This window comes from Lissotriton vulgaris, chromosome 5, assembly GCF_964263255.1.
Source record: "Lissotriton vulgaris chromosome 5, aLisVul1.2, whole genome shotgun sequence".
Lineage (NCBI taxonomy): Eukaryota > Metazoa > Chordata > Amphibia > Caudata > Salamandridae > Lissotriton > Lissotriton vulgaris.
In genome coordinates this window covers 1,148,706,246-1,148,734,070 of record NC_141693.1, presented here as the reverse complement: position 1 = coordinate 1,148,734,070, position 27,825 = coordinate 1,148,706,246, and the positions used below count along the sequence as shown (strand labels likewise).

General features: G+C 44.9%; 1 protein-coding gene across 1 annotated transcript in view; it reads right to left on the bottom strand.

The window, feature by feature from the left end:
* Positions 1–27,825, bottom strand: part of LOC147712121 (pancreatic triacylglycerol lipase-like) — a 201,867-nt gene that overhangs the window by 95,418 nt on the left and 78,624 nt on the right. The window contains exons 3-5 of the mRNA XM_086920290.1: positions 15,815–15,969; positions 14,610–14,735; positions 3,484–3,618 (exon numbers count right to left, since the gene is read on the bottom strand). Of these exons, the coding sequence (XP_086776416.1) occupies positions 3,484–3,618; positions 14,610–14,735; positions 15,815–15,969 (416 nt within the window). The remainder of the gene's footprint in view (positions 1–3,483; positions 3,619–14,609; positions 14,736–15,814; positions 15,970–27,825) is intronic.

The window sequence follows — 27,825 nt, the reverse complement described above, 5'->3', positions numbered from 1 at the left end:
AAAGCCACCCTGCGTGGCTTTACGTGAGCTTGTGACTATTGCCCCTTTTCATGCAGCACTTTGCTTGTTGGGGTTCCCACACAACACCCATGTGCACCGATGCATTTCCATATTAACGAGCAATTGTAAACCTGTAAATGAGTCAGAATGATACGCCACCCCTGGGGTGGTGTAGCGAGGAGAAATGTTTTTATTTCTCATCTTGTTTTTGCTTTTTCAATGCGTGCTGCATTCTACAGCACGCATTGGAAGATGAAATCACCTCTTACCTGCCCCTTCCTGCACAACTATCTCCCCAGGATGCAGGCATCCTTGCACCATGGTGCAATGGTACCTGCGCCGGCGCATGGCAGCAGTTGTGCGCCAGGGCAGGTAAGAGCCCAGAGATGTGACTTATTGTTGTAAATGTGTCACATCCCTGTGCTTCAAGATTAACACAGCGCGGCACAGCAAAATATCTACATGCACCGCGCTGCGTTAGTTTCTTGTAAATAGGGCCCCCAATCTCTAAAGCACTCAAGTACTTAACAGGCACACTACTTACTATCAGGTTAAAGAAAGATGCACTGGGGTGACTGAGAGCACAGATTTACAGAGGGAGTAGTAAAGGCACTTTAGGTTAACACCTAAACATAGATGTGAGTAACATCATGTTTTAAAAATCAAACCAGCATTTTTAAAGAACGCATCACAATTGTAACTGTATTCGATCATTGTCACGTCTGCAACATACCCACCGCGCATTGACTATGACTTCATTATATCTACAACCCGTGCAGCTGCTACGTCCTCTCAATAAAACTGGAATTTTGTTAGTTACCAGCAGCTGTGGTCATTTGAATCTAAGCTGACACATTTTTATTGTACCTTCAAAACCGTGCACTTGACGAACATTCCAAAAGAGATGAAAATAATTATTTGTCTCTCTCATACTCTATAACAGATTTCTTCAAAACCATTTTACACAAACGTATTCCCATTTCAAGAAAACATACCTGTTCTAACCATCTGGTTGCTAATGACATAAATCGCTCTATTCCTATGTACATTTTACTATATAAATCAACCGATTTGGTTAAAGAGAGAACTCCAGAAGTTAGAACTCTCTGAGCTGGACTAGCACAGGGCAGCTGCATATAATAGGAGAGAGGATATAATTTCCTAATCTTCATACCTTACATTGTATATGTATATTATTTGACCCAACTTACTTGACTTTAAGCATGATATGTTTGAATCTAAAGTAATATCTCTGCAACCCTGGGTCTGTATATCATTGTGCGATTTCACTATATGATTTCAAAGTATTTAGGGTCCACAATCACAATTTCAAGCTATCCAGTTTGATTATACATTTGATTCAGTGTTCTGATTTATAGTTATATTGACGGTACTATTCTATCATAGAACACTGAGGGAATATATAACCTTTACAGCTGTGTCTGTTCATGGGATTTATATTCTACTTCTTTATCCTTATCAGTTTATGATCACCCCATAGTAACCATAGGATCATACCTGAAGCAGAGCTCTCCTGGCACAAACAAGATAACAAGGAGGCCTAATCGGCAACTGCTCTTGCTAGGACACTCAACTCAAGTCTCAACAGATAATGTAAGTGTTGCCTGTCTAAGAATGAACAAGCATCTAATCACATTACATGCAATGAGATTAGATGCATTATTTAATGATGCCTCATAAGCTGCAATCACATACAATATCATTGAGAAAAAAAACTTCGGGCACTGTAGGACGTTCGCAGGGACTCATCAGACAGGCCTAAAAAATAACCATTGAATATCTTTAATCCAAGCTGTCTGTGGTGATTTTATGACTTATTATTAATAAGCTATAAAGATTAGCTCAATGTTGATTTGAGAGTGATATCAAAGATAGAGACAGCCTTCAGTGCCAAAAATGGTGAAAGAAATGAGTCAACAAAATCACTGATGAAGCTAGACCACGTGTCCACATTCTAACTAGAGCACCCAGAACAGTTGCAGAAGGGGGGACTGAGAGTCCCAACAGTTTGTCATGACCTAACAGATGTCAATGAATGCCACTCAATAATTTGAGGCTGGATTAATTTCATATTTTCATTAGGGGCCAGATGTATCAAGCCAAATTGCGATCGCAAATGGTGAAATTGCAGAATTTCACTGTTTGCGATCGCAAAATCGGAGTGAGCAATGTAGGGAAGAAAAAACCCACTTGCAAAATGAGACCATTACTGGCATGGATTTAACAATGATTACTTTATGAATGCCCTGCAATGCTTTCAATACTCCATATTTCCTTAATCCATTTGTGGAGGGAAGGGACGGGGATGAGCATGAATTAGACATATTCATAAATAATTAGCTTTTCTGAATGCCAGCAATGGTGTCTCAATTGACCAGTAAATGGCAGTTTAATATATATGCTTTTCCGTTGCCTTGTCCTATTTTCCGAATGTAGTCACTTATATCAAGGTTTGCTTGTTAATCCTGTCTTGTAAAATGAACATCATGCTTCTATTGTAACACCAGGTTTCTGATATAACATCAATTTTCTAGTATAGCTTCAAGCCATTTTCAGGGTTACTTTTATAAGTCTGTGAAGGTAGCGGCTGATCATGTCTATGAATTTATCACCAAGGACTAGGACTCACAGAAATAAGCATCCTTGGTCTACACGTAGTTGTTGAGTGATCTCAGAAACTTTGCAACAAAACGTTATTTTTCAAGTGGCTGGGATTGTCTTTTGTACTTCAGGAGACAGTTACTCCCTCAGTTGGTTTATGATGTAAATTCATGTAGTATAATTACCTCCTTCAGAATGGACAACTTTTAGGTCCAGAAAATGAATATTTGACTTACTGAATTCAGTTTTAGATTTGAGATCATTGGTCTAACAACTTACCTAGCGTTGACATTTTTTGAATCTCTCAATCAACCGAGTCCAAATAAAGAAAATGTCATCAATAAATCTTTTCCAAAGATCCATCTCGTCATTGTACGGATTGGGATCGCCAGTGAGGGTGATGGTAGCCCTCATAGCCACGTCTTTCACTTGCACGAAAAACTGAACCTTCCAGATAAAGACAATTGTACTGATGGCAACATATGCCCAGTCATCATCAGCTTACCCTGAAAGTGTGCTCACTTACCCTTGAATTCTAGATATTTTATAAATTAACTACTTTTGCCTGCAACATGAGCTTATTATTTAACCAAGTGTAGCTTTTGCAATCTGCGGTCATATACCTAATTAAATCTACTCACACATTTTGTTTTGGTTGGTTCCCCTATGCTGATGGGTTCTCCAACAACTTGGAAATGGAACAGAGCAGCATGATTTATGATAATTGGTATGGAAATTCAAAGCACAGGTTCTGTATGTCATATAATGTTTCGATTGAAGAGGTGTTGTTTTGCCGCCTGGTGGGGGCAATGCAGTTAATAAAGGATTCACATGAAAACTATATCAAATATCATTGCTTACCGACAGAATGTCTATGAAGTACGCAATTTCCGCTCCAACTACACGGATGTTGTTTGAGGCCTGAGAATACAGAGTCCGGGATCCGCCCAGCCAGTCCACACAGATGCAGTTGACATCTTCCACTTGGAGCATCCGCTGTCATAAACAAGGGGTGGAGAAATGATAAGCCAGCGAGTTTTGTTTGGATGTTTTAGTGCTACTTACACAATATATAGTTCATAATGGTGGTTAATGCATTTATGTAGCAGTACCTGGCCTAGTTTCATGAGCTGTCTCACTTAATGCGACGTGGACAAGAAACCACTGTGGTGACCACTCGCCTGAGGAGTAATCAGATGCATTCTTTAACTTAGTAATTTTCCCTGTGCACTTAGGGCCATATTTACAAGGGCCTTGTGTCATGCTTGCACCATGCAATGTGGTACATGCACGATGCAAAGCCCCACGTCATATTGATGAAGCCATACAAAGCCACTTTGCTTGGCTTTGAATGGCTTTACAAATATGGAGTAATGCAACGCAGTGTAAATCGCTGAGTTGCCTTTCTCTGTGCAAGGAAGGCGCTCTATGTGTGCTAAAGTGGGTGTTCCCAGGTACTCCCATGGTTTTTGACGCATTCCTAGATGTGCAAGGAATGTAAACCTGGGAATGCATCAAAATCTTATGCCTCCCAAGGTGAGGCATAACTAGAAAATATGTTTATTTCTCCTCTATTTTCCTCTTTCTCTGTGAGCTGCATTCCGCAACACACATAGAAAGAGGAAAAAGCCTCTATGGATTGTTTTTTTGCAGGAAGGTTTCCCTTCCTGCACAAAAACATCCTGCCAGTAACAATCCTGTCTGTAACCATGCTGCAAGAGTGCCTGCTTAGCACTAGACTGCTAAAAGGGTGCAAGCGCAAGGGGAAAGGAGAGGAATGTACCGTGTTGGATAAATATGGTGCATTCCTGCCCTTTCCCTGTGACACAGGACAGCACAGAAAGGTAACTTGCAGTGATTCCAGTCTGGTAATTATGCCCTTTAGAGACACTCCAAAGCATAACTTTGGGGTCACAAAGGGGCATTTGGCCCGTTTGCGACCGCAAAAAACGGGTGGACAATGTACTAACCCTATTTTGTGAGTCACTAATCTATTAGCGACACACAAAATAGGGTTAGCGACTCACTATTAGGAAGAGCTATGCCAACGCCATCTCGTCCTAATAGCGAGTGCAAATGCCATATATGAGTGTTTTGCTACGGCATTTGCGGTCGCAAAAAACTCACAGTTTACCACCTACTTCAAGTACCCATTCCCGTTTGTGAATGGGTATGCAAATATTTTTCAAGAGCAGGCAGTGGTCCCAGGGAAAACGGGCTGCTTTAAAAAAAAATGCTTTATTGGCAAAGCAGTCCTAAAACTGGTGGTCTGTTGACCTCAGCAGTCCACCATCCCTGGGAGTTCTAGCCATTCCTAATGGGGTCACAAATTGCGACAGCCTCATTAATATTCATGAGGCATGCAACTTTTGAACCAATTAGGAATGGAAAACAGTGTCTGAGACACTGTTGTACATTGAATTTTGCGACTCACAATTTGCTAGTCACAAAGTTCAATGGTCGTACATCTGGCACCTAGTGCTTTAAATAGCCCTGTACTCACCAGTACTGCGTACCAGCACTTCTCAGTGTTCTACCCCAGAGTACCGGAACTTCTTCTTGGGCAAGGAGAGTACCAGTAACCCTAGTAGTAACAGGCCTCTGACGTATGGGTACGTGCATTGCAAAAGCTGCCAAAAATAAGCCTTTCAGACGGAGTGTGTCTATGTGCTGCTCTGGCAGGCAACAGGTAGTGTACTACAGCGATGGGTTACTACTGCAGTGTTACGTTCTAATTGGCATTGCAACAAGAATGATGATGTGGCCAGACCAGTCAACAGTGGACCTGGGGAACCAGGTTTGAATCTCAGCTTGGACTCATCATCATCTGATTCTGGGCAACTCATGTAACCACTGGTGCATAAAAAAGTGCTTAAAAAGTATATTTTAATGTAAAAATTATGATTGTCATGTAAAGCCCTTAGGACAAATTCCAGCTATATCAAACTGTCAAAAATCAGGTCCTGCACATACTGCATAGAGGCTGATGCCTGTCATGTCTCAAAACACACACAAACTCCAAATGTACGTGTTGGGAGTTGCGTGTTCTGTCGCGTGGCTGAGTTAGGAGGTGGTGGGTTGAGGCACAGCATACATAAACAGGACTGCAGCCACATTTATTAAAAAATTATATTGAAGGTTGCCTCAAGTGCTGATTTGGGTCTTCTTGAATGTATGTGTATGTGCTCATCCCCGCAGTAGTGGCAGAGCTGGAAGAGACAAGCTGGCGCTTACTCCCTCTCACTCTCAATTCCAGGAGCAGAGGGATTAGAATGTGGATCTCATGGTACCACAGTTTACATCTATCCACAAGATTATATCCTCTCAGCAATGCGGGGGCGCGGCACCATCCCAGGGGGGGCGCGCGCTCCACTCCAATCTTACCTTTGTGTCCGTTCCTTTGTCCCTGTGGCAGCGCGATGTAGAGACTCTCTGTGAGGGCGGGCGATTTCCGTCAGTGTGGGGCTGCAGGGGCCTAAGAGCTGAACAAAGCTCATTAGCATGCGAATGGTCTCTTAAAGAGGTGTGAAGTGCTCTGGTGCGGCTGGCTGGCTGAGTGTGTGTGTGCCCAGAAGCTGTGTCAGCCCGGGCAGACACAGGCATGGTGAGATGAAGAGGGAGAGGGAGGGAGGAAGGAGACAGAGACAGATAGACAGAGGGAGAGCGAGGGAGGGAGACAGGCAGACAGAGGGGGAGCGAGGGAGGGAGACAGAAAGTAAAGTATGAAGTAAAGTATGAAGTCTTATATAGCGCACGACTTACCCTGGGGCATCTCGGCGCTTGCTTAGGGAACCCGTCCTGGTATTCCCCTGTGAGATAGCCCTGGCAGGGTATCCACAAGGTGAAAGCCAGGCATCCCGCGGCGAGGGGCCGTTGTGGAGATTAAGCAAGCTATTGCCCAGAGTCGCAGAGTGTGAACCCGTGAGCTGAGAAGGCACCGGAGCGAGAATTAACGAGTCCGCGGAATTTTGAGCCCAAGACCCGCCGAGGCGGGGAATTGAACCCTGGTCCCGGACCGAACTCAAGCTCCAGGTCTGCCGCCTCTAACCCCTGAGCCACACTTCTCCACTTTCCACATTTCTGAAGCATGACGTCTCCCTGTCTGCCTCTGTCTCCCTCGCTCTCCCTCTGTCTGCCTCTGTCTGCCTCCCTCGCTCTCCCTCTGTCTGCATGTCTCCCTCCCTCACTCTCCCTCGCTCTCCCTGTCTGCCTCAGTCTCCCTCGCTCTCCCTCGCGCTGCCTCCCTCGCTCTCGCTCTGTCAGCCTCTGTGGATGGATCGATGGGGGGTGGATGGTGGACGAGTCGGTGGGTGGATGGATGAGAGAGGTGATGGATGGATGGATTGATGTATTGATGGGTGAAGGGGTGAATGAATGGATGGATGAGTGAAGGGGTGGATGTGGGGATGGATGGGTGATTGAGGAGGATGGATGGACGGGGGGATGGATGGAGGAGTGAAGGGGTGGGTGAGAGGTCAATGGATAGATTCATGAGTGGATGAGTAGATGGATGAGTGGGTGGATGGGTGAAGGGTGGATGGAGGGATGGGTGGCTGGGTGAGGGGGGAATGGAGAGAGAGGGGGAGGATGGATCGATGGATGAGTGAGGACATGGATGAATGATTGGCAGAGTGGATGGGCAGGTGTGTGCATAGATGGGTGAGGAGAGGAGCATGGAGATGGATGGGTCAGAGCATGAGTGGGGGGAGGGTGGAGAGCGGGAGGGATGGATGGGTGGGTGGATGGATGAGTGGGGGGTTGAGTGGGTGGACGGATGAGTGACTGGGTGGATGGATGAGTGGGTGGGGGATGGCTGGATGGGTGAGAGGGTGGGTGGTTGGATGGATGATGTGAGTGGATGGATGGGTGGAGGAGTGGATGGATGGGTGGAAGAGTGGATGGATGAATGGAGGAGTGGATGGATGAATGAATGGAGGAGTGGATGGATGAGTGGGAGGATAGCTTGGGTGAAGGGGTGAGTGGTTGGATGGATGAGTGGGTGGATGGATGGGTGGAAGAGTGGATGGATTGGTGAGGGGATGGATTGGGTGAAGGGATGGATGGATGGATGGGTGAGGGGGTGGATGGAGGGATGGATGGGTGAGATGATGGATGGAGGGATGGATGGTGGATGGGTTTGCAAGTGGTTGAAGGGGTTTGGATGTGGATGGGGCACAGATGGAGGGAAGGAATGAATGGTGGGGGAGTTGGTGGATGACAAGGTGTACATGATGGATGGGGAGGGTTGTGATGACTTCCTTTGCCTTGGAGGATTGTGTTTTGAGCTGTGTGGTACGCCTCTGTCGTTTCACCACACCCACTCACAGGCCTGCAGTTTGCTAGGCACTCTTGTTGTGTTGAGCATTGTTTGCCGGATATGGCCAGTGGTGTACGCGTTGCAGTCGATCATGTGGTGTGCCGGATTCCCGAGGTTTCGGTCGGGTGGTGGGGGGGCCCAACATCTGGGGGAATTCAGCTGGGGGGGCTCAACCTGGAAAAGTTTGAATACCTCTGACTTACACTATCTGGCTGCTGTTTCAGGGCATCCACTTTTCTTTCCATCCCATTAACTTACAGTGGCCCACTCAAAAGGTAGTCCGATGGCACTTTGCTTCCAGGGTGGCACAAGTATGACTATGTAGCAGGCCTCAGCTGAAGACCAGCTCATTAGGGGGGCCCCACTGATTACATCAGGGTAATACTCCAGCCTTCATGTGATGAGCGTCAGACTCCAGACTCCCTCGGATAGAAGGGTGTTAAAGCAGTTAAATGCTTTGGTGTACTTTTTTAACATCTAGTATTGATTTACTGATTTTTTACTGTTTTACCTTAAATTATCTTTTACTCTGAGCGTGAATAATTTACTAAACTGAAAACATTATGCTTTATATTTGTTAACATGCTAAAGGGTATATTACCAAGGGGGGGCGATAGGCAATTATCGCCGATTTCGGCCGTTTTTGGCCGCTAAGCGGCGATAATTCTATTGCTCTCTTAGCAAGCTGTTGCTAACTGATGTTAGCGACAGCTTTTAGGCGATAGCAAACGGTTTGGGGCCCACTTTGCATGTCAGCGATATTTATCGCTAATGACATGCAAAGTGGGCGTACCCAACCAGTTAGCGACTGAAAGCAGTCGCTAACGTCGCTATCGCCTATAAGCAAGGCAGGTGTATCGATGCAAATATTCCCGCTATCGCCAAAAACTAACGCCTCTTCAGACCAGTTCTTAGCCATGTTATTCAATGGGAGGTGATTAACATGGCTAAGAGCATTTCGTCGCTAATGCTTGAATATCGCTGTGTTCTCAGCAATATTCATGCATTTCGCCGCTATCGCTGGATATTTTAGCACAATGGAGAAAAACGTTGCTAATAGCATGTTTTCGCCGCTAACATATCCAGCGATAGGCAGCAATAAAAAAATCGTCGCTAAGCCTATTTAGCGATAAATATTGCTATTTGTTGGTAATATGCCCCAAAATTCTCAGACAGTGTTACGCATTTGTTGATTGTTCTCTTCATTTTTTTTGTATTGCTCTGTGCCAGTACATATGGTGTGCAGGTGTGGGAAGGCAGCTCCTTCCTGGTGCTGGTCGGTGCCCAGGGAAAGGGCCTCTCCCCTCATGGTTCAGACATCACTGTCACCTCTGGGGCGATGAATACTCGGATGGGAGATCTGCAGCAGACATAGAGCGCTATCCTTGAAGGACGGTTGCCAGGGTATGGAAGCTTACGGGATAAGAGAGTTGTAAAATGTACCCACAAGACGCTATTTCTCTCAGGCTGCAGGCAGGCTAGCTTTATATGCAAAGTTACATCACAAGAATGCTGAATTATGTGTGAGGAAGAGAACTTACAATCAGAAACCATGGCTGTAAGATAGATTCCCTACACAAATTGTTGCATCCTTGGAATGCAAGATGCAGTAATGAGAAATATTGGGTTGGTTATGGGGCTGTCCAACCAGTGGCCATATTACACAATGTGTCTCAGGGGTGCATAGGGTGTGTGCACCTGGTTTGGGCATGTCCCAGCACAATGGTGTTGCAGAAGGAGCCGCAGATACTTTTGAATCCCCTTCTGCAATACTGATAGAACTGATGCACACGTAGCGTCAGCCCTATTATGAGAGGGCATTTCTTTATTTACATAGGGGTGTTTCTCCATGCAAATGAGGAAATCACTTTGCCTCAGACCTTTCTCCATATTATTGACACAGGCGCAGACGCAAACAGATCCTTAGGAGGGTCATTCACAGTTCACTACAAATAGGTGATGCACTGTCAGTGAGCCTCCTGAAGGAACCCCTGTGCAGGGGAAAAGGGGTTTCCACGAATGCCCCAGAGATCTCCCTATAGGTACATGCAGTCACTCACTGCACCCAGCTACAGGGGGATCCCACTCTTTTAAAAAAATGCAGTTGTCATGCCCCCCTGCACAGAGAAACACAGTGTGACTTCGAAGCAGCCACTCCATATTTCACTGAATGTGCAACCCACAGGGTAACATCAATTAGCGGCTGCCCTGAAAGCAGGTTATTAATTGTAAAAGGATACACTGTCCCTGTTTGCACCCGTTTAAAGGTGCACCATGGCACCAACTGGAACGGTGCTCCCTTTAGATAAATCAGCCCTAGGTGGGTTTGAGTTTTTGCAGGGTCACTGCTCACACATAACACTGTACCTTTAGTCACCCTTTCTGAACTGCTATTGAGGAGGGTGTGCTGTATATATAACCCTTTCCAAGATGCTGGCTTTTCCAATGATTGTTGCCTGAAATTCCCATCCCAAAGGGAGCTACTCAATTTCCTCTATCATTTACTTTTCAACACCATGTATCAGGAGTTACTAATAAAAAGATGGATGCATCACAATGCATTTGTTCCCTTCGTTTTGGTCATGTTGCACACTCACTTGCTATCCTTTGTGCCTCTGATGTTTGCTTTACTTTTAATTTGTAGTTGGGTTCCTGCATGGACTTCTAGTTCTAGAAGATCTATCATGGGGTCTTTATTGAGCCTCGTTCATTAGAGCTCTGGCGTCTTGCTTTCCAACACCTGCCTTCATCAGCTCCAATGAAAGATTGTCAAGGAGGTTATTTTTGCCCTTTCAACTTTTTACTTCTAACTTAGACTTAATGTGATACTTGACACCTTTCAGTGGTGTATATTGGCACTGCGGCTATGGGGAGGAGCCGTCCTATATTTCAGATGAGTATGGCCAGGCTCACCAACACAGCAGACAACATTTGGCTTTATTCCCACCTAGGCCCCTTTCCTTACACAAATATCTACAACAGGTCCGACACCTCGAGCAAGCAGACTGCCTAAGTCAGAAGATCTGGGCTCCCTGATCCATCTGGACAAATTCTAGCATCTAACAATTAGTAGGGGAGTAGTATGGCCATGTCTTCAATGCAGCATGCCTGTCTGGCCAGAGTGTGTAGGGTGGGCCTAGACGGGTGGATCCCGTGGCTTGAAGTGAATTGCCCTGGGCCTGCAGCAAGAGCTTGGTGGGGGCTTCACTGGCATGTACTGGCTAAAAACGATGCTGAGGCCCCCAAAGCATGACAAATAGGCCTGAACATTCATTGGGCATAAGTGTCCTCAAAGCGGATTGCCTTGGTAGCCCTATGAGCTAAGGAGAGGTCTTGCCCATGGAGAAGCTCCCCCCGCCTCCAGAACATATTTTCATGCTCATTGTAGCACATTACCTGGCACCCTGCAACAACTGTGAGGTGCAGCAGGAAAACTTCTGAAGTCCTAACCTGTGGGTGGATTGTGTAATAGTGGCCAATGTCTTTAAAGCCCATGTATATAAAGTGTGTGACAGACTCTCTGCATGGGAAACCCTAGGAAACCCTGTGATGGTGATTCACCCCTCCTCTGTGGCGCTTTTGTGCTCCTGGTCAGACTTGCCCTGTGCACTCTCTGGGAGGTAAAATGCGGGTGCTAGGCAGTTACTTCTCTCTCTTTCATCAGGATTCGAATAATGTTGTGAACTTAATCACAGAGGCTGGGGGGGGGGGACAGAAGATACTGTCAGTACATTGAGAGACACATTTGATAACAGTGACCTAGAGGTTATGGCAGAATCCCCAAAGGAGTCCACAAGGTGCAACAACCTCAGGACTGTTGGGATCAAGGAAGGGGCTAAAGGTTCTAGACCTGTACTGTTTCTCTTCATCTGGCTTATAACCTGATTACCACCGAAAAATATGTCACTGTATTTCATCATTGAATATGCCCATAAGGGACTGATCCTGAGGCGCCCTTCCTGAACACTTCCCAGGTAGTTGATAGTGTGAATTTATCAACCCTGATGCTACCTTCTGTATGAACCATCAAAAAAATGTGATCTTCAAAGACCCATGTGATGTTTCGTCCTGGTGGTATGAGATTTGTCCAGCAACAACGATGATCCTTTCTGGTGTTAAACAACAGAATCTACATGTCATGCACTTGAGCAATATGCTACTATACCCATCAAAACTGAAAGTAAACCTTAAAGACCAGGCACAATTGTGTAGTGACTCTAGCGGCTATTTGGGACTGGTTGAAGGAAAGGAAGAAAGTCTCCTGAGGTAGATGTTTCTGGGGGCCACCGATGTGGTCCCACCTGGAGGGTAGTCAAGTAGCCCAGTGCCCCTTGAGAGGCAGAATAGAAGGTGGTGTTGTCAATACTCGAGAGGCCTCTCACAGACCCGACCAGAAGGTAAGCGTCTGATGGACTCTGAGCATAAGATGTGAGTGCAGGGCCATACGGCAGGCCTTCCCCTCACTGTTTCGTGTCTGTTTCAAGATTGTATTAAGGGTTCTGTTAGGGTTCTACAGAACGGTTTCTGGGTTTACAATAGAAACCCCTCAATCAGTTGGTAGGGCTCTACACAGACAGCTAACAGTGTTACAGAGTTATACTAGTGGAATAATGTGAGGTATTCAAAATACAGTAACATATTAACATACCATTACAAAACATGACATTAGACTATAACTTAACTATTTAACTCATAATGTTGTCACGCTTCTTTCTATCGTCATAGCTACCAAGATTTACAGGTGTATGCGTGACTAGCAGCACATATTTTATCTTTGCATTCTGGTAATTATAATCTTGTTTGTATAATGGGCTAAACAACACTACAAGCCACAGAGTGCAAGTAAAACAAGCATTAGCAAAGCCGAAATGTTTTGCCCATGCAAGAGCTATTGGCTTTGGCAATGTGTTTTAGCCATGTTGTATACCAGTTTGGCTGCTGGTCAGCATGGCTAAAAGTTAGTGGCATAGAGGAGAGTGGCGTGGGGTGGAGTGTCATATAGTGGAGTGGCACAGAATGGAGTTGAGTGTCATAGTATAATGTCATAGAGTGGAGTGGCATAGAGAGTTGTGGCGTAGAGTGGAGTGGAGGGTTGTGGAGTGGAGTAGAGTAGAGAGGAGTGTTACACTACAGTGTTGTAGAATCGAGTGTTGTAGAGCTCAGTGTCGTACAGTAGAGTATCATAATGTGGAATAGTATAAAGTGTTGTTGAGTGGAGCAGAGTGGAGTAGCATGGAGTGGAGGGTTGTGGAGCAGAACAGAGTGGAGAGGAGTTGAATGGAGTGTCATAGAGTAGAGTGTCATAGAATAGACTGGAGTATTGTAGAGTAGAGGCGAGTGTTGAGGAGTAAAGTACTGTGTCGAGGAGTAGAGTTGTGTAGAGTGTTTTAGAGTGGTGTAGAGTGGCATAGAGTGGAGTGGTGTGAAGTGCAAAAACGTAGAGTGAAGTGGTATCTATTGGAGTGCCATAGAATGGAATGTCGTAGAGTGGAGTGTCATAGAGTGGAGTGCTATAGAGTGGCGTTGAGTGAAGTGCCATAGAGTGGAGTGGCATAGAGTGGCATGGCATAGGGTGGAGTGGGTGAAAAGTGGAGTAGATTGGCTAAGAATAGAGTGGCATAGAGTGGAGTGTCATAGAGTGTCGTAGAGTGGAGGGCATAGAGTGGGGAATGCATGGTGCGGTATGGCACTGCCATTACAGAAAGCACATTTTCAATTGACTTGACAATTACATTTGCACAGCCATTTAGCTTTACTGTTAAAATAATAAAGCGGACAAGCAATAATGTGTTGAAATGGCACCACCCAGTGTATTGCTTTGTTTTGATCGTATTAAAATATTTGTTTCCAACTCTCTTCAGAATTACAAAGATATGTTGTACATTTGTACTTTCCTACTTATAATATATTCTGAAATATTTGCACAGTTAATTTGCAGACATTTACATTTTGTTGTGTACTAGAAACAAGACTTTCCTTTCACACCTCCAGATTGTCAAATAAACCTTGTCACTTTGAAGTCAGAGAAAGAAAAGTAAACACCCTACTCCCTCGGAAGACAGCGTCTGATATTTGACCACTGTCTTTGAATGCACAGCAATTGTGACAAGATAAGAAGAAAAAAAATAAAGGCCCGTTTACAGAAAGTGAGCACTTGTGGGAAAATACAGTAAACGGGCTATCATGCGAGGGACTAACTCAGGCTGGACAGCCTAGAACAAATAAAGCCAGCAAATAGAATGCAAGCAATTGTGAGTTACGAAACACAAAGGAAATGGTAAGCAATGGGTGGAATGCATTCCCAATGAACCTTTCAGAATTTCCCCAAGAAGACTTAAGTGAACCAGACAGTTGCGCTGTAGGCTTCAACCTAAAAACATAGTCCAGAGCACGTAGTCACGCATGGACTTTGGAATCTTGTCTGGGCTCTCTATCTCTCTCTCTCTCTGCCTATTTCTCTTACTTCATTCTAATCGCTCACACATGCCTCCCTCTCTCATATCTAACATTCGTCTTCTCACTAGTTGTAGTACCTTTCAAGTCTTCCACTACTTGACGCAGGCCTTATAACACTTAAACATCCACCCGGTTCTTTCTACCCGTTCTCCACCACTGAACGGTTAATACAAGGATCATTTTAGTGACTGGGCCCTGATACAGCCAGCCTTACCTTGCACATGTCCGATAGCCAGCTTTCCTCTCCTTTGTCGATGAAGCCATGAGTAATGAACCGTGTCTTCCTGCTGGTTCTGAAGTTCGAAGACGATATTGATGCTGCATTTTTTGCTGATATTTCCTATAGTGAACACAACACTGATAAAGATTGGATCAAGGCTGGTCGGGTAGAGTTTCTGCGCAAGGTCGTTCTCTAAATAGTTAGAGAAAGTAAATGCAAACTACTATCGCTGCTTGGTGCCTTTGCAATGCAAGAGGCACAGCAGCTTCTGCAGATTCTTTTCCTCAACCTTTTTTGCAGTTTTATATATAGGGCAAACTCGATCGGAATGAATTGGAGCGTTTTACATGAGAACTAGTTACATTACACAAGATCACATTATATTTTTAAGCATGGGGAAATTAAGAGATGTGTCCAGAATCACAGGATTTTCAGCTGAGGGCGAGGTTCTGAACTCATTCCCCAGTTCCAATGTCCTTGGCTAAACGCCGCTTGAATCTGGGCATATCATTTAACCTTCCTGGGACTACAAATGTTTTTAAATGTAGGGAGATGTTGCTCCTGTTGGGGTATTCTCATGTCATACTCATCCCTGGTTACTGAAAACTTTATGGGACCGATTCACAAAAGCATTTATGAGCATGAGAAGTAGTAGGACAAGAGAGTTGTGTTCATACTCTTATATGCCCATGTGAAATCGGGCCCAAATTGTCCAACCCACTTGGTAAAAGCACAAAGAAGGCACAGTTCTTTCTATTTCTTCTAACTGCATATGAATATTTCTTGAGTATTCCCATTTTAGATGTTGTGGGGTCTTTTTTAAAGGCATGTAAGAGTAATTGAAAGAGGTATTAATTTACTAAGTCAAACATGACTTCGCGAATGAGCCCCAGACAGTGCACTGTATGCAGTTACATGTTCTTAATCCTCAAACTGTATGGACAAATCATCCATCACGACACCTTTCCCATGGTATACGTCACAGGGACTGGTGGTAGGACAGACAGTTGACGTCTTCCTTGATGTTACTTATAGGCCCCAACACTTCAGGTAGCAGAAACCGGTCCTAGGAAGCTTGAATCCGGTCCAGGGAAGGCATGGCTTGGCAGTTCGGGCTGGACTGTTCCCATGAGGCACAGGGTCATCATCCCCTTTGGTTTTGCATATAAACCGCCCCAAAAAAGAAAAAAAAGACTTACCTGAAAGCTATTTTGATTTTGCTGGGTGTAGAGGAGGAAACGAGTATTTATTTTCTCTGGCGACCATGGTAGCGCTCCAATAGGTCTCTCTATCGTCCCAGCCCATGGACTTTTATCAGAGAAGCACCCTAATCGATCATAACAGACCTCACCTCCTGCAAAACAACGTAAAAGTAACAGAACTATTGATTAGGCCCATTATTTTCATGCAACTGTGCGACTATTCATATACTGCTTTCATGCAGGTGCTTCAATTAAAGTTATACAAATCCTCTCTTCTGATAAAAAGCTTACTATGGCTTTTGACAAGCACTACAGAGCCCCTATCCGTCCTCTTAACTTTGATGGGCGTAATTTTTAATTCCGCCTGCGGAAATGGAGGAATTTAGTAATTCTGTGTTACTCTTGTAACAGGGAATTACTAATAAATTCCCCGCTCCGCCCGCGAAATTAATCAGTACTGTTCGGTTTTTAAACAGGGCTGGACGAGGGAGCATTCCCCTTTTGTTTGAAAAACACTGCAGATTAAACCTTAATCTCAAGCGGTTTCTATAAATAGAGGGACAGCTCTCTCTTCTGTCCTGTTTAAAAATTACTGACTGCACTACAGTGCACACCCCTCAGCGCCCTTAGATACTCTGCAGTAATTAATGCAAAATATGTAAGGGCGCCAAGGGGTATGCACTGTAAGTGGATTTAGCATTTTTCAGCGCTATTTCTTAGTGTAAAATGCATCCTCGCATCCATTTTTGGATATGTGGGTGCATTTACAATAAGAAAATAGCATCAAATGCCCACTCTGGCCCGCCATGCAATTCTGCGGAATTTTAATGTAATGCCACGGAATTCAGCTGAATCAAATTCTGTAAATTCCGCCCACCCCTGCACTTAACATCCTGTAATTTCCCCTGATTTTACATGCATTGCTAGGACTTTCACGTTTGCTGTTAATGTTTTCTGTTACAGAGGGCAAGAGAATGACAGAACCGGCAAATGTGGTAGCAAATTGAAGATCTTCAAAAATAAGTCACCAAAGTTTTCAGTGATTGGCACCAGTGGAGGGGCATAGTGAAAAGGAGAAGAGAGATTGAGAGATGAAATGGGGCGATATTGAAAGAGAGAGAGAGAGAGAATCTATGGAGAACAAAGGGACAGCACCACCGGTAGAGTCATATGACCTGTGAAGAATGGATGCACAGAATGAGGACAGATTATGTGTGAACGAAGGGAAGAGGAGGTGAGAAGGAAAGGAAAAATAAAAAAGTCTCTCATTAACAGAAGAGAAAGGCAGAGAGAGATAGCCTCTGGTGGACAATAGTGGAAGCCACCACAAACGAAGGGCGGTGGGGCACGTGAAGGGAACGTGTGAGGGAGAGCTTGTGGGCGGCATGGGGGGTAGCGCAGGGAGGATTATAGTAATAATATATTTTATTTCAAAGAATTTACCTGAAGCTGCCGGCCACCTCCCGCGACTTGCCACGCCTTCTGTCCTCTTCCTGGTCCCGATTCAGAAAAGGGGGTGGTGATGAACAGAGTGTCTGAATTAAGCAGACCACTCTTACCCAGTCCAAAGATCAGGGCTTGATCCATCACCGTTATTTATCTCACTGCACCATCCCAGCTCAGAACCTGGCTATATGCAAATCAGTCTGTCCCTGGCCCAGTGCATCATGGGAACAGGGCAGACTAAACTACCAAGCCAATTCTTCACCAGAAAGGAGACAAGATACCGGGGACCGGTTTCTGGCATTTCAGCCTTCTTCGGCCCGGCTTGCTTGAATCCTGATGGTGGCTGAGTTTTTGAGTCAAACCCGTAGTGTTTTTCATACTGTTTAGCGGGCGCACGCTCGCGAGGTTCTGGTGGGCAGAGAAGGAGCTGCCACAGGACTTATCCTGTTGGAATAGTGCTTTCACTTTGTGTCTATGGTGTGGGTGTATTCCTTCTGTAATCTTTCCACTTTTCTTCCTCACATACTTTTTTAACCTTTCTCTTTTGCACGTGTGTTCAGTGTGGGTATGGCTGAACAGGACACGGTAGCTTACACAGAGGAACATATCCAAAACCTTATGAGAGATCCGCCTCCCTTTGCCTCTGCAACCCTCAGCGTCGCGGCTAACACCGTCAACGAATCCGATAAACTTATACGCCTACGAAAAAAACAAATTAGGACGGATCTTCATGGTCATTTTTTACTCCAGCATTTAAGATCAGGCACAATCCCTACAGGACTTCAAATTCGAAACATCCCGGTCGTGTTTACTGACGACCCTGAATACAAAAAAGGATTCAGTGGGGTTGAAACCAAGTGCAGTAGGGACCTGATGGTCCTTACCATTGAGACCGCACACAGAATATCAGTTAAAGAACTCGCTGAAATTGAAAAACTAGAAAAAGAAATTCAAGACAATCAACTCATAGCTGATTCAAAAGGACTCCTTGAGAAGGTCGAAAAGGAGATTGGCGAATTTTAAGACTTCACGGTTGCCCAAAAAAACAATAAGTTCGAGCTGGATAAGAAAAATTTCTCGTTGGAATCCGTATACCCCTACCTAAGAAAAGACTTTTACTCTAACTCTGAGTCACGGCGGTTCCTTCAGGACAACCAGGGCCGCTCTCGACGTGCCTTCGTTTCATTTTCGGATACATCCTCGTCTGGAAGTGATTCTAACACCGCTAATAGATCCTATCAAAACAGGCAGGGCAACCAGCAAGACCAGGGACAACGTCAACAACAAAACCAGGCACCTTTTTTAGGACAAGGCCCACAGAAACCGAGAGGTCGGTCCCGTCCCGTCCAGCCATGGGAAATGAGGACGCGATCCCGGTTCTACAAGAGTTAAACCTTCCATCCATTTTTAACTTATCTGACAGGATTTTAAGTGAAGCTGAAACATCTATCTTGACGAAGGGCCTTGGATTTGTCCCGTCGAGATTCACAGACTTCACCAAGATGAAGTTAGAAACTTTGGAATTTTGTCGCAAGTTAAGATTGAAGACATTCTTCTCCGATGTATGCGAAGAAAATCAAACAGAAGTGACGGGATTAAGGAAGAAATCTACCTTTTGCCCAGCCGGCTCTAAAATTCCCAAAGAGATACTTACGTTTGAACGCACTGTCCTTTCAGGAATATCAGCACTTGAAAAGAAGCGCAATTTTGTTAAATTCAATCTCGCCAAAGCAGAGAAAGAAGCTTTGGCCACCTTGAAAAATGACAGAAATATAGTAGTCAAACAGGCCGACAAGGGGGGAGCTGTAGTGATATGGGACATCAATAAATATAAAGCAGAAGCACTTCGACAATTGGAGGACAATTCATGCTACAGACGCATCACAAGGAATCCCACACTCGAAATCCAGAGTGAACTATTTTCAGTTATCCAGAAAGGATTTGATCTAGGATTCATTGGACCGAAGGAATTCAATTTTTTACAGAACAAAAACCCACGAACTCCGGTCTTTTATTTATTACCCAAGATCCACAAAGATGAATTAAACCCACCAGGACGACCCATAGTTTCTGGGTGTGAGTCGTTACTAGAACCAGTGGCCAAGTATATCGAATTCTTTCTGAAACCATTCATTGAAGAAATTCCAGCACATCTTCAAGATACCACGGCTTTCCTCCAAAGAATTAGTACAGTTCCTTTTGAACAAGATTCCCAGCTCTTAGTGACGCTAGACGTCGTATCCTTGTACACGCAGATTCCCCAAGACCAGGCCCTTGAGACACTAGCATGGTTCTTGGAGACACGTGTCAGACCCTGTCAAGTACCCTCTGATTTCATTTTACAGCTGGCATCCTTTGCATTGAGAAAGAATTTTTTCATTTTTGATTCCGACTACTTCCTTCAGGTGAAGGGAGTAGCCATGGGATGTCCTTTTGCCCCGGAACTAGCAATTATGTTTATGGGCCTGTATGAGAAGAAATTTATTTACAACGACAATCCCTACAGTCATCAGATCACGCATTATATGCGGTATATAGATGACATCTTTTTTATCTGGACTGGGACTACAGAAACCCTTGGTGAGTTTGTTGAATGGCTCAATGGGCGCTCAGGCGACATCAAATTTAATTGCATATCGTCCAGCCAATCTATCACATTTTTGGACGTGAAAGTTGTCCCTGCCAATGGCAATCTGGCAACAACTTTATTTAGAAAAACTACCGATAGGAACAAGGCCTTGCTGTTCACCAGCAATCACCCTCGGAGTTTACGAGAGAATCTACCCTTTGGACAATTCCTGAGGATTCGCAGGAATTGTTCAGACAAAGAAGAATATTTCCACCATGCAAATTCACTCATGGAGAGGCTTCTCCAGAGAGGTTACCCGAGAAAACTCCTTAAGCAATCTCTTAAGCGAGCTTGGTGGACGCCCCGCGAAACACTAATGGTTAAGAAAGCCAGGATTGAGCAAAATCGTATGGTTTGTGTGTCAACCTTTTGCCCTGCTGCCAATCAACTCAAAAGGCTGATAAACCTCAACTGGCACCTAGTACAAGATCTACACGAAGACATGAGAAATTCACCTTTATTTGCATTCAAGAAGGAGAAGAGCGTGGCGAACCACATTGTAAGGGCAGCCTTACCCAGTAAACAAACACCAACTCTTACAAGCCTTTTTGGCTTCCCCCAGACAAAAGGGCACCACAAATGTGGTACTTGCACTTGTTGTCATGACACCATGGAAGAAACAGTATTCTCCTTTAACAACATCCACTGGAAGCATGAATCATTTACCAACTGCAAAACCAGGAATGTAGTTTACGCGATTGTCTGCCCCTGCCCTAAACTATACATCGGGAAAACATCCCAGGAGGTCAGACAACGTATGACGCAGCATAAATCGAGAATTCGCAGAGAAGTGGAGAATGCGCCATTGGTACACCACTGGCTGATGAAGAAACATGATAAAGAGGACCTCAAATGGACTGTTCTGTCCAAAATCGAAAAAGATCCCAGAGGAGGGAACTTAGAATTAAGATTAAACCAAAGAGAGGCACTTTTGATCATGAAGTATGATACAGCAGTCAGTGGACTAAACGAAATCTCGGAAATTTACAAAACTGTCCCATGATTCAGCCCACAGGACTTCATCTCCCAGAATTCTCCTCTCTGTTACTGAACTACAACTCCCTTCTTCCAAACTACAACTCCCTTCATGCTTTGGGAGGCATCCTCCACCTTCAGTCCATTGACGACACGGCTTCAGTAACCTGCAAGCAGTGACTGCATGAGGAGCGAGGACGTTTGAGACACTGGTTTGAAGAGTTCAATTTGGTTTCCAGGTAAGCGGACACTGACACGCAATAGCGCGATCGTCAATCGGCTCTCGCCGCTCTCCCCCGCCTGCCCAATTCCAAACGTTCACCGTTTTTTATCCCCAGAGACGCCGGATCCAGAAATTGCGGACCGCGCGATCCAACAAGCATTGGTGAGCGCACACGCGCTGCAAGGTGGGCGAGCGCACACGCGCTGCAAGGTGAGCACACGCCACCTCCCCTTCTAGCCCCGCTCCCTTGTAGACACAGACAGCATGTTATGAGCGGGCATGACTGAATGCATTTATCCTTCTATCACAGCACCTCTTCGCTCCCCTTTGATGAGAATACTTCGGCTTTCTACATTATTTGAGGAGCTCTGACCCACGTATTAAGGTAGGCTGAGGTTAGGGGTACTTTGGTTGAGATGGTGACCTCACAGGTTCAGTATAGTGATTGTTGCTTTCCTCTTCCCCGTTTAGTTACATTGTGGTCCTGATGAGAACCTGCTAAGAATAAGGTTCGAAACGCGTCGACCTGACCCCGTCCCATATCATCATTATTGTTATGGTTGTGTTATTCAAGTGATGGATTATTGTGCCTTCTGAAAAACGAAAAAGTTTCATTTTTGTTTGAAATTTACAACTGTTACTATTCTTGCATTATTACAAACTGTATTATGATGATGGGACCTGTATGAATGTTTTTTGTATGTCTGGATGGCCAAGAATGTGTTGAATGTCAGTTTGAGTGAATTTTGTACATACCAAAGTGTGTTTTTTTCGGTGTATATGTAAATGTATAGTATTTTCTTACACATTGTTTTGTATTCTCATGCCAAAAAACAAGCAAAAGACTAAAAAGCAAAATAGTCTGCAAAAAATTAAAAGAAACGTTGCAATTTCAAAAGCCATTGTTCATGTTTATTGTTCATGCACAATTAACAAAGAATTTTTTCCAAAAAACTGCTCAGCATAGGCAGGTGTGTTGTTTTTCAAGCAACCAAATTAACAGCTGTCGGGATTACATGTGGAAAGCGGCTAAAGTAACGAAAGTACAGCACATTATTTATGAAGTCGGCGATAAAGCTGGCAAACTTCTTGCTTGGTTAGACAAAAGAGAGCGAGCTGGGCGCTGGGTGGCATAAGTGAACTCAGACAGTGGGGTGGCATTTACGGACCAGCAACAGATGGTAAGAATGTTTCCACTTCACTATGAGACAATATATACCCCCAAGGCTGTGACTGTGCAAGAGGAGAATCTGGCATACCTTAAAGATATACAGATGTCCAGACTTGCACCTCATGAGGTTCAAGCATTCAAGACGGATTTGACGAACTAACGCAGGCCATCACTGGGCTCCAGTCGGGAAAAGCTTTAGGTGCCAATGGCATCCCTGCTGAACTCTACAAAAAGAAAGCGTACAAACTCACGCCACACTTGGTCAAAAGGTACAAAGCCAGTCTTGCAATGGGAATGCTTCCCAGAGATCAGCACATTGCGATAATTGTAGTTAGTCCGAATCCCAGTAAACCCCCACAGGAGTGCTACTATTACTGGCCGATCTCGCTGCTAAATGCAGAAGCCAAAATACTCGCAAAAGTACTGTCCACTAGGCTCCAACCATACCTTACCACTCTTGTGCACCCCGACCAATCAGGCTTAATGCTGGGTCAGAACACAGCACTTAATCTCAGACGACTCCACAGTGTACTTGCCCGCCTACCAACTATTCAGGAAGAGGGTGTCATACTCTCCTTGGATGAACATATGGCTTTCGATCTCGTTGAATGGCCCTTTCTTTTCACAGTTTTACAACACTTTGGTTTTGGCTCCAATTTCTGTGCCTGGATCCAACTCCTATACACACAGCCTTTGGCGCATGTGGTAGTCAATGGACGAGTCTCTGCCGACTTTCCTCTAGGTTGCTGGTCACAACAAGGTTGTGCGTTGTCTTCTGTCCTGTTTGCTCTGGTACTGGAGCCGCTGGCGGCCTGGATAAGGAGGGACCCAATGATACGAGGGCTCAGGTGGACGAAGGAATGGGAGGATCGCATCTCCCTGTATTCTGATGACATCTTACTTTATATCTCATTCGGGACACTGGAGCAGGACGATAGGTCGCAGGAACCGCTGATCGGAAATACCGATCTTCTTTCCCTCCCTGCCAAGTGACCCATGAGGCTTTAACAGCAAGTAGCAAGTTAAAGCAGAGGGAATCCCCCTCTTACACGTACGGCACCTTAGCGAGTGCAACACTTTTTTACCACACACTTTCACTTAATATAGTTTATTTTCACCCACACATACTCATTTGGTCCTGAGGAAAGCCAGTTTTAATCAAAAGGCCTGGCTGAAACATGTAGACCACAAGGACGTAGGAGCCCCTAATATACTCCACATCGTCCACAGCCTTTTTATCTTGCTAACAGGGGCCCAGGTATTAAATTTACCTCTTACCCTCGGGAACTGGGACCACCTGTATAGCTTTTAAAACCTTTCACCTTCATTCTCACCAACACTGCACACTCAGTAAGAATACCAGCTCCTCAGTAATCTGGAGTCGCAGCACACCCGGGACACATTCGGTGTCACTGTGGTGTCACTGTGGTGGGCCCGATGATGAAGCATGACACCAACTAGGTTGGTGTGTGAGGGCTTCATGACCAAACCTAAGGGTTTGCCCACAGATATACCTTCTGAGTTTCCTCTAACACAACATAGCTAGTCCTATATTGATATCTCTACATATAACCAGGGGACCCGGACTGGCTTACCTAGTCCTCTCTCTCCCTTTTGATTTGCTGATCTTACTTTATATGGCATCCCCCAGACGATCAATATTTGCACTACTAGATATCTTCGCATCCTATGGTAGAGTTTCGGGTTATACTATTAACTGGGTCAAGTCAGTCCTTTACATGCTGGGGGGCCCACCTCCGTGGCTACCCCTGGGTTGCCTTATACAAGTAGCAGACAGGGGGGTTTAGGTATCTTAGAATATATATCACTCCCCAACCCACACACTTCATTGAGAGAAACCTTTTAGAACCCCTGAAAAGACTCCACCAAGACGTGAAACACTGGCACTCCATGCCCCCGATGCTCCTGGGTCGCGATGCCCTGTTTTAAATGATGGCACTCCCCAAGTTTCTATATACCCTGCAGAATACTCCATTCCTGGTTCCTCACTCCTACTTTAAAGCGATTGACGCAGCTGTAAGCCACCTTCTCTGGGTCGGAAAGCCAGCTCGAATAGCCATGCACAAATTGATAAGGGGCTGGTATGATGACGGGATTGCCCTACCCAATATCAAAACATACTGCTGGGCTCACAGTTCAATGTGGTGAACCAGTGGTTGCATGCCCCACAAGACGAAGCAGCCCTTCGCCTGGATAAACATACTCTTGGTGCTGGAGGTGTTCTGGGTGCACTATACAATAAATCCAGTAAAAGTACAATAATGGGGCCGACTGCGCATATGGTACACATCTGGTTCACTGCGCTCCGAGCGCTGGGTTGGGAAGGGGTCTTAACGCAACGCACACCACTTTGGAACACCTGACGACTAGGTAGCCTCAGAAATAGCAAAGGTTTCGCCCAATGGGACCTCATAGGTATATCAAAGATAGGGGACCTTTGGCAAAGGGGTGGGGTCATCTAATTTTCCCAACCTCAGGAGACATATGAGATGGCATCATCGGAATACTACCTTTACCTCCAAATTAAACATGCGCTCTTGAAAGTTATTCCACCAGGCACTGATCTCCCCGAGTCCTCGCCACTCGAGGACAGACTACTGACGGACAAAATGACCAAAAAAGCCATCTCCCTGAAATATCGTAAAATTGTAAATAACCAGCGAGATCCCACGGCCGCCCTTCATGAGTAGTGGCAGGCTGAGCTAGGGGAGCTGGATGACACGGACTGGCAGGAGGGATAGTGTTCCCACGAGAAGTAGCACCCTCTAAATTACAACTAGTACAACTCAAAAAACTACACCGAACCTATTAGATGAGAATGACACTACACAAAATGGGTAGAGCCGACACCCCGTTGTGTTCTGAGGGGCTGCGGGACACCGGGTACTTTCTATCACACCTTGTGGGACTGTCCCAAAATTATGCACTACTGGGAGGGTATCATGGATACAATCACACAGGTTTGTGGACCCACTGTCTCCCCAGACCCTAAGAGATGTCTTCTTAACATTTGGGAACCAACAGATCTTAACCATGCTGCTCGGGACTGGGCACCTTTGGGTATGATGCTGGCTAAACGCAACATAGCTCAACTCTGGTGAGCGCAGGTCATCCCCACACAGCGGCAGTGGTGTACAGACATGGATAGTGCATGTGGTTGAATAGGCGGTTTTCATCCACAGAGGGTGCCCCAAGAAATGGACTTGAGTATGGGGGAAATGGAATGGTTTTAGAGGAAATATATGTGCCTCACCGCTTGAAGAGTCGGACCCGGACCTGTGTGAATAATAGACATAATCGAGGTTATCCTTGGGAGACATGTCACTACTGTATGTATAAAAAGAGGGGACATGTGTGACATATGAACACTGCAAATTTAGAATGGAGTTGTATAGGTGATCGTCACAACTGTGTATTTTGTATATTATTTCAATTTCGGATTTCAGTAATCAGGACTTCTTCATGTGCAAAAAAAATAAAAATGTAAAAAAAAATAAACACTCCTGTGTATCCAGACAAAAATAAATAAATAAACAGCGGTCCATCAAAAAATCGTGTGACATTAATTTAATATTGGCCTAAAATGTCAAAGAGATCATTAAAGATGAAAGGGGAATTCTGCATTACAAAATTATCAATTCAAGATTTTTTTTGTGTGATGCAATTGTTTTCCTCAATCTCAAGTTCATGGTATACACTGAGTGTTCGATTGTGGCAAATTCAGAACAATTACACGAGAAGACTGTAGTTTTATGACCAATAAAAGGATGGGGTGGATGGGGGCGGTCCACCCCGGGCGACATTCTTTTTTGGGCTGCAGAGGTGAGTAAGTTGTGTCTGACGACTACCGCCATCGGCGCCAACACCTCCCTCCCCCTGCCCCCCCCCCCCCCGCTCTTCCTTTCTGCACTGGGCGGCAATATTAGGGGCAGATCTGGGTGGCAGTAGCTGTAGCTATGTCACTGCTCCCCATAAAACCTAGACTTAAGCCTAGAAGGGTTTTCAGGATCGCCGTCGGTAACACTAACTGGAGCCTTCTTTTCATAAGTAGCCAGTGTAATTTGCCAACAGCAGGAAATATATAGAGGAAACTTTTCAAACAACTTGTACTATAACAGCAGTAGAAAATCAGGATTCATATCGAGCGCAAATTATTTTAATGCATGACCAAGAAAACATTCAAATGCTTTCAGCAGGGAAATCTTAAGGATTTTGGGGGCCCGAAGCCAAACATTATTTGGGGGCCCCTTGTTCTCTACAAATCTGAATTTACTATACATTTTAAACTCAATCACGACCTCTGCAACTATGGTGCGATCATTGGCAACCTTCTTACTTGGACAGCCTATATATCTGGGCACAGCCCAGCACCAAACAGTTTCTCCCTGGCTGCCCAGCACCAGTGAAGCAGAAAGACTAGTGGCGTGAACAAGCCACCTGCATATGGTGTATGGACTGGTGTCTCATCTTTTGGGCCAGTACATATGGAGGGTGCATCTTTGTTTCATGCATTCCAGTCCCTGTTGTGCTAGGATCAGGGATTCTGAGTCAATTCGCAGTATGCTGTGATTGCACTGGCCCAGCAGCAGCCCCACATGGATGGTGCAGTCAAGAAGGGAGCATATAATGCTGCTCTGCACTGTGCATGGCCTGCACTCGTGGCCTATCCTGGGGCTCCACGTTGGTGGAAGTAGTCTTAAGCTGGACCGCACCAGAAAATGAGAAAGACTAGTGGTATGTCCAAGCACTATTCAGGCTTAGGGTGCTGATGGGTGCCTTTGTTTAGTTCACTGCCTCTGCTGCGTTGGACTAGTATTCAGAGTCCGTGGTGTTAGGCTGTGATCACACCTGTCTGGCAGGAGTTCTGAAAAAAGATGCATTCATAGAGGGAGCACCCAATGCCAATCTTTACTGCACATTATGAGTGGCACATACTTCATAAAGGTAAAGGCTGGTGCAATTGGGCTGGACCTATACACTTTATAATGTTAAACATTTACTGAATCTAACCAGAATCTAATAGGTATTTTGCTTTAGCACTCACTATATATCAGGTAAGGGCTGGAATGTGCGAGAAGCCTGGGCTGGCAAAAAAGAAATAGTAAGCAAACAAACTGGTTATTTTAGAATTCTATACAGTCAAGGACTTGTATGAAATCCCAATGAGGGAGCCCCTGGGGCACAGCCCTCTTTGCAAGGGCCTTAAAACGTCTCTGGTTTTCAGTGAATGATAGCACCAAAAGTTGAGGCCAATAGTTGTGTAGATTGGATTGCAGGGCCTGTATTACTAAAATGACCTGAGTACTGCTGATTTACAAAAGTGTCAATCATGTATTCAATCAATCAATCAAACAACTTTTATTCGATTTTCAAAGAAAATCATACCGATGTACATTAAAAAAATTCAATCCATTAAAGCAAACATTCTAGTGATAAGAAAAAGTCAGGTCGACGCCTAAGAAATATACAAAAGAAATTACATTCCATCATTAAATTCTTACAGACACAAAACATCCTGCATTTCACTCTAAAGAGTACAGTAC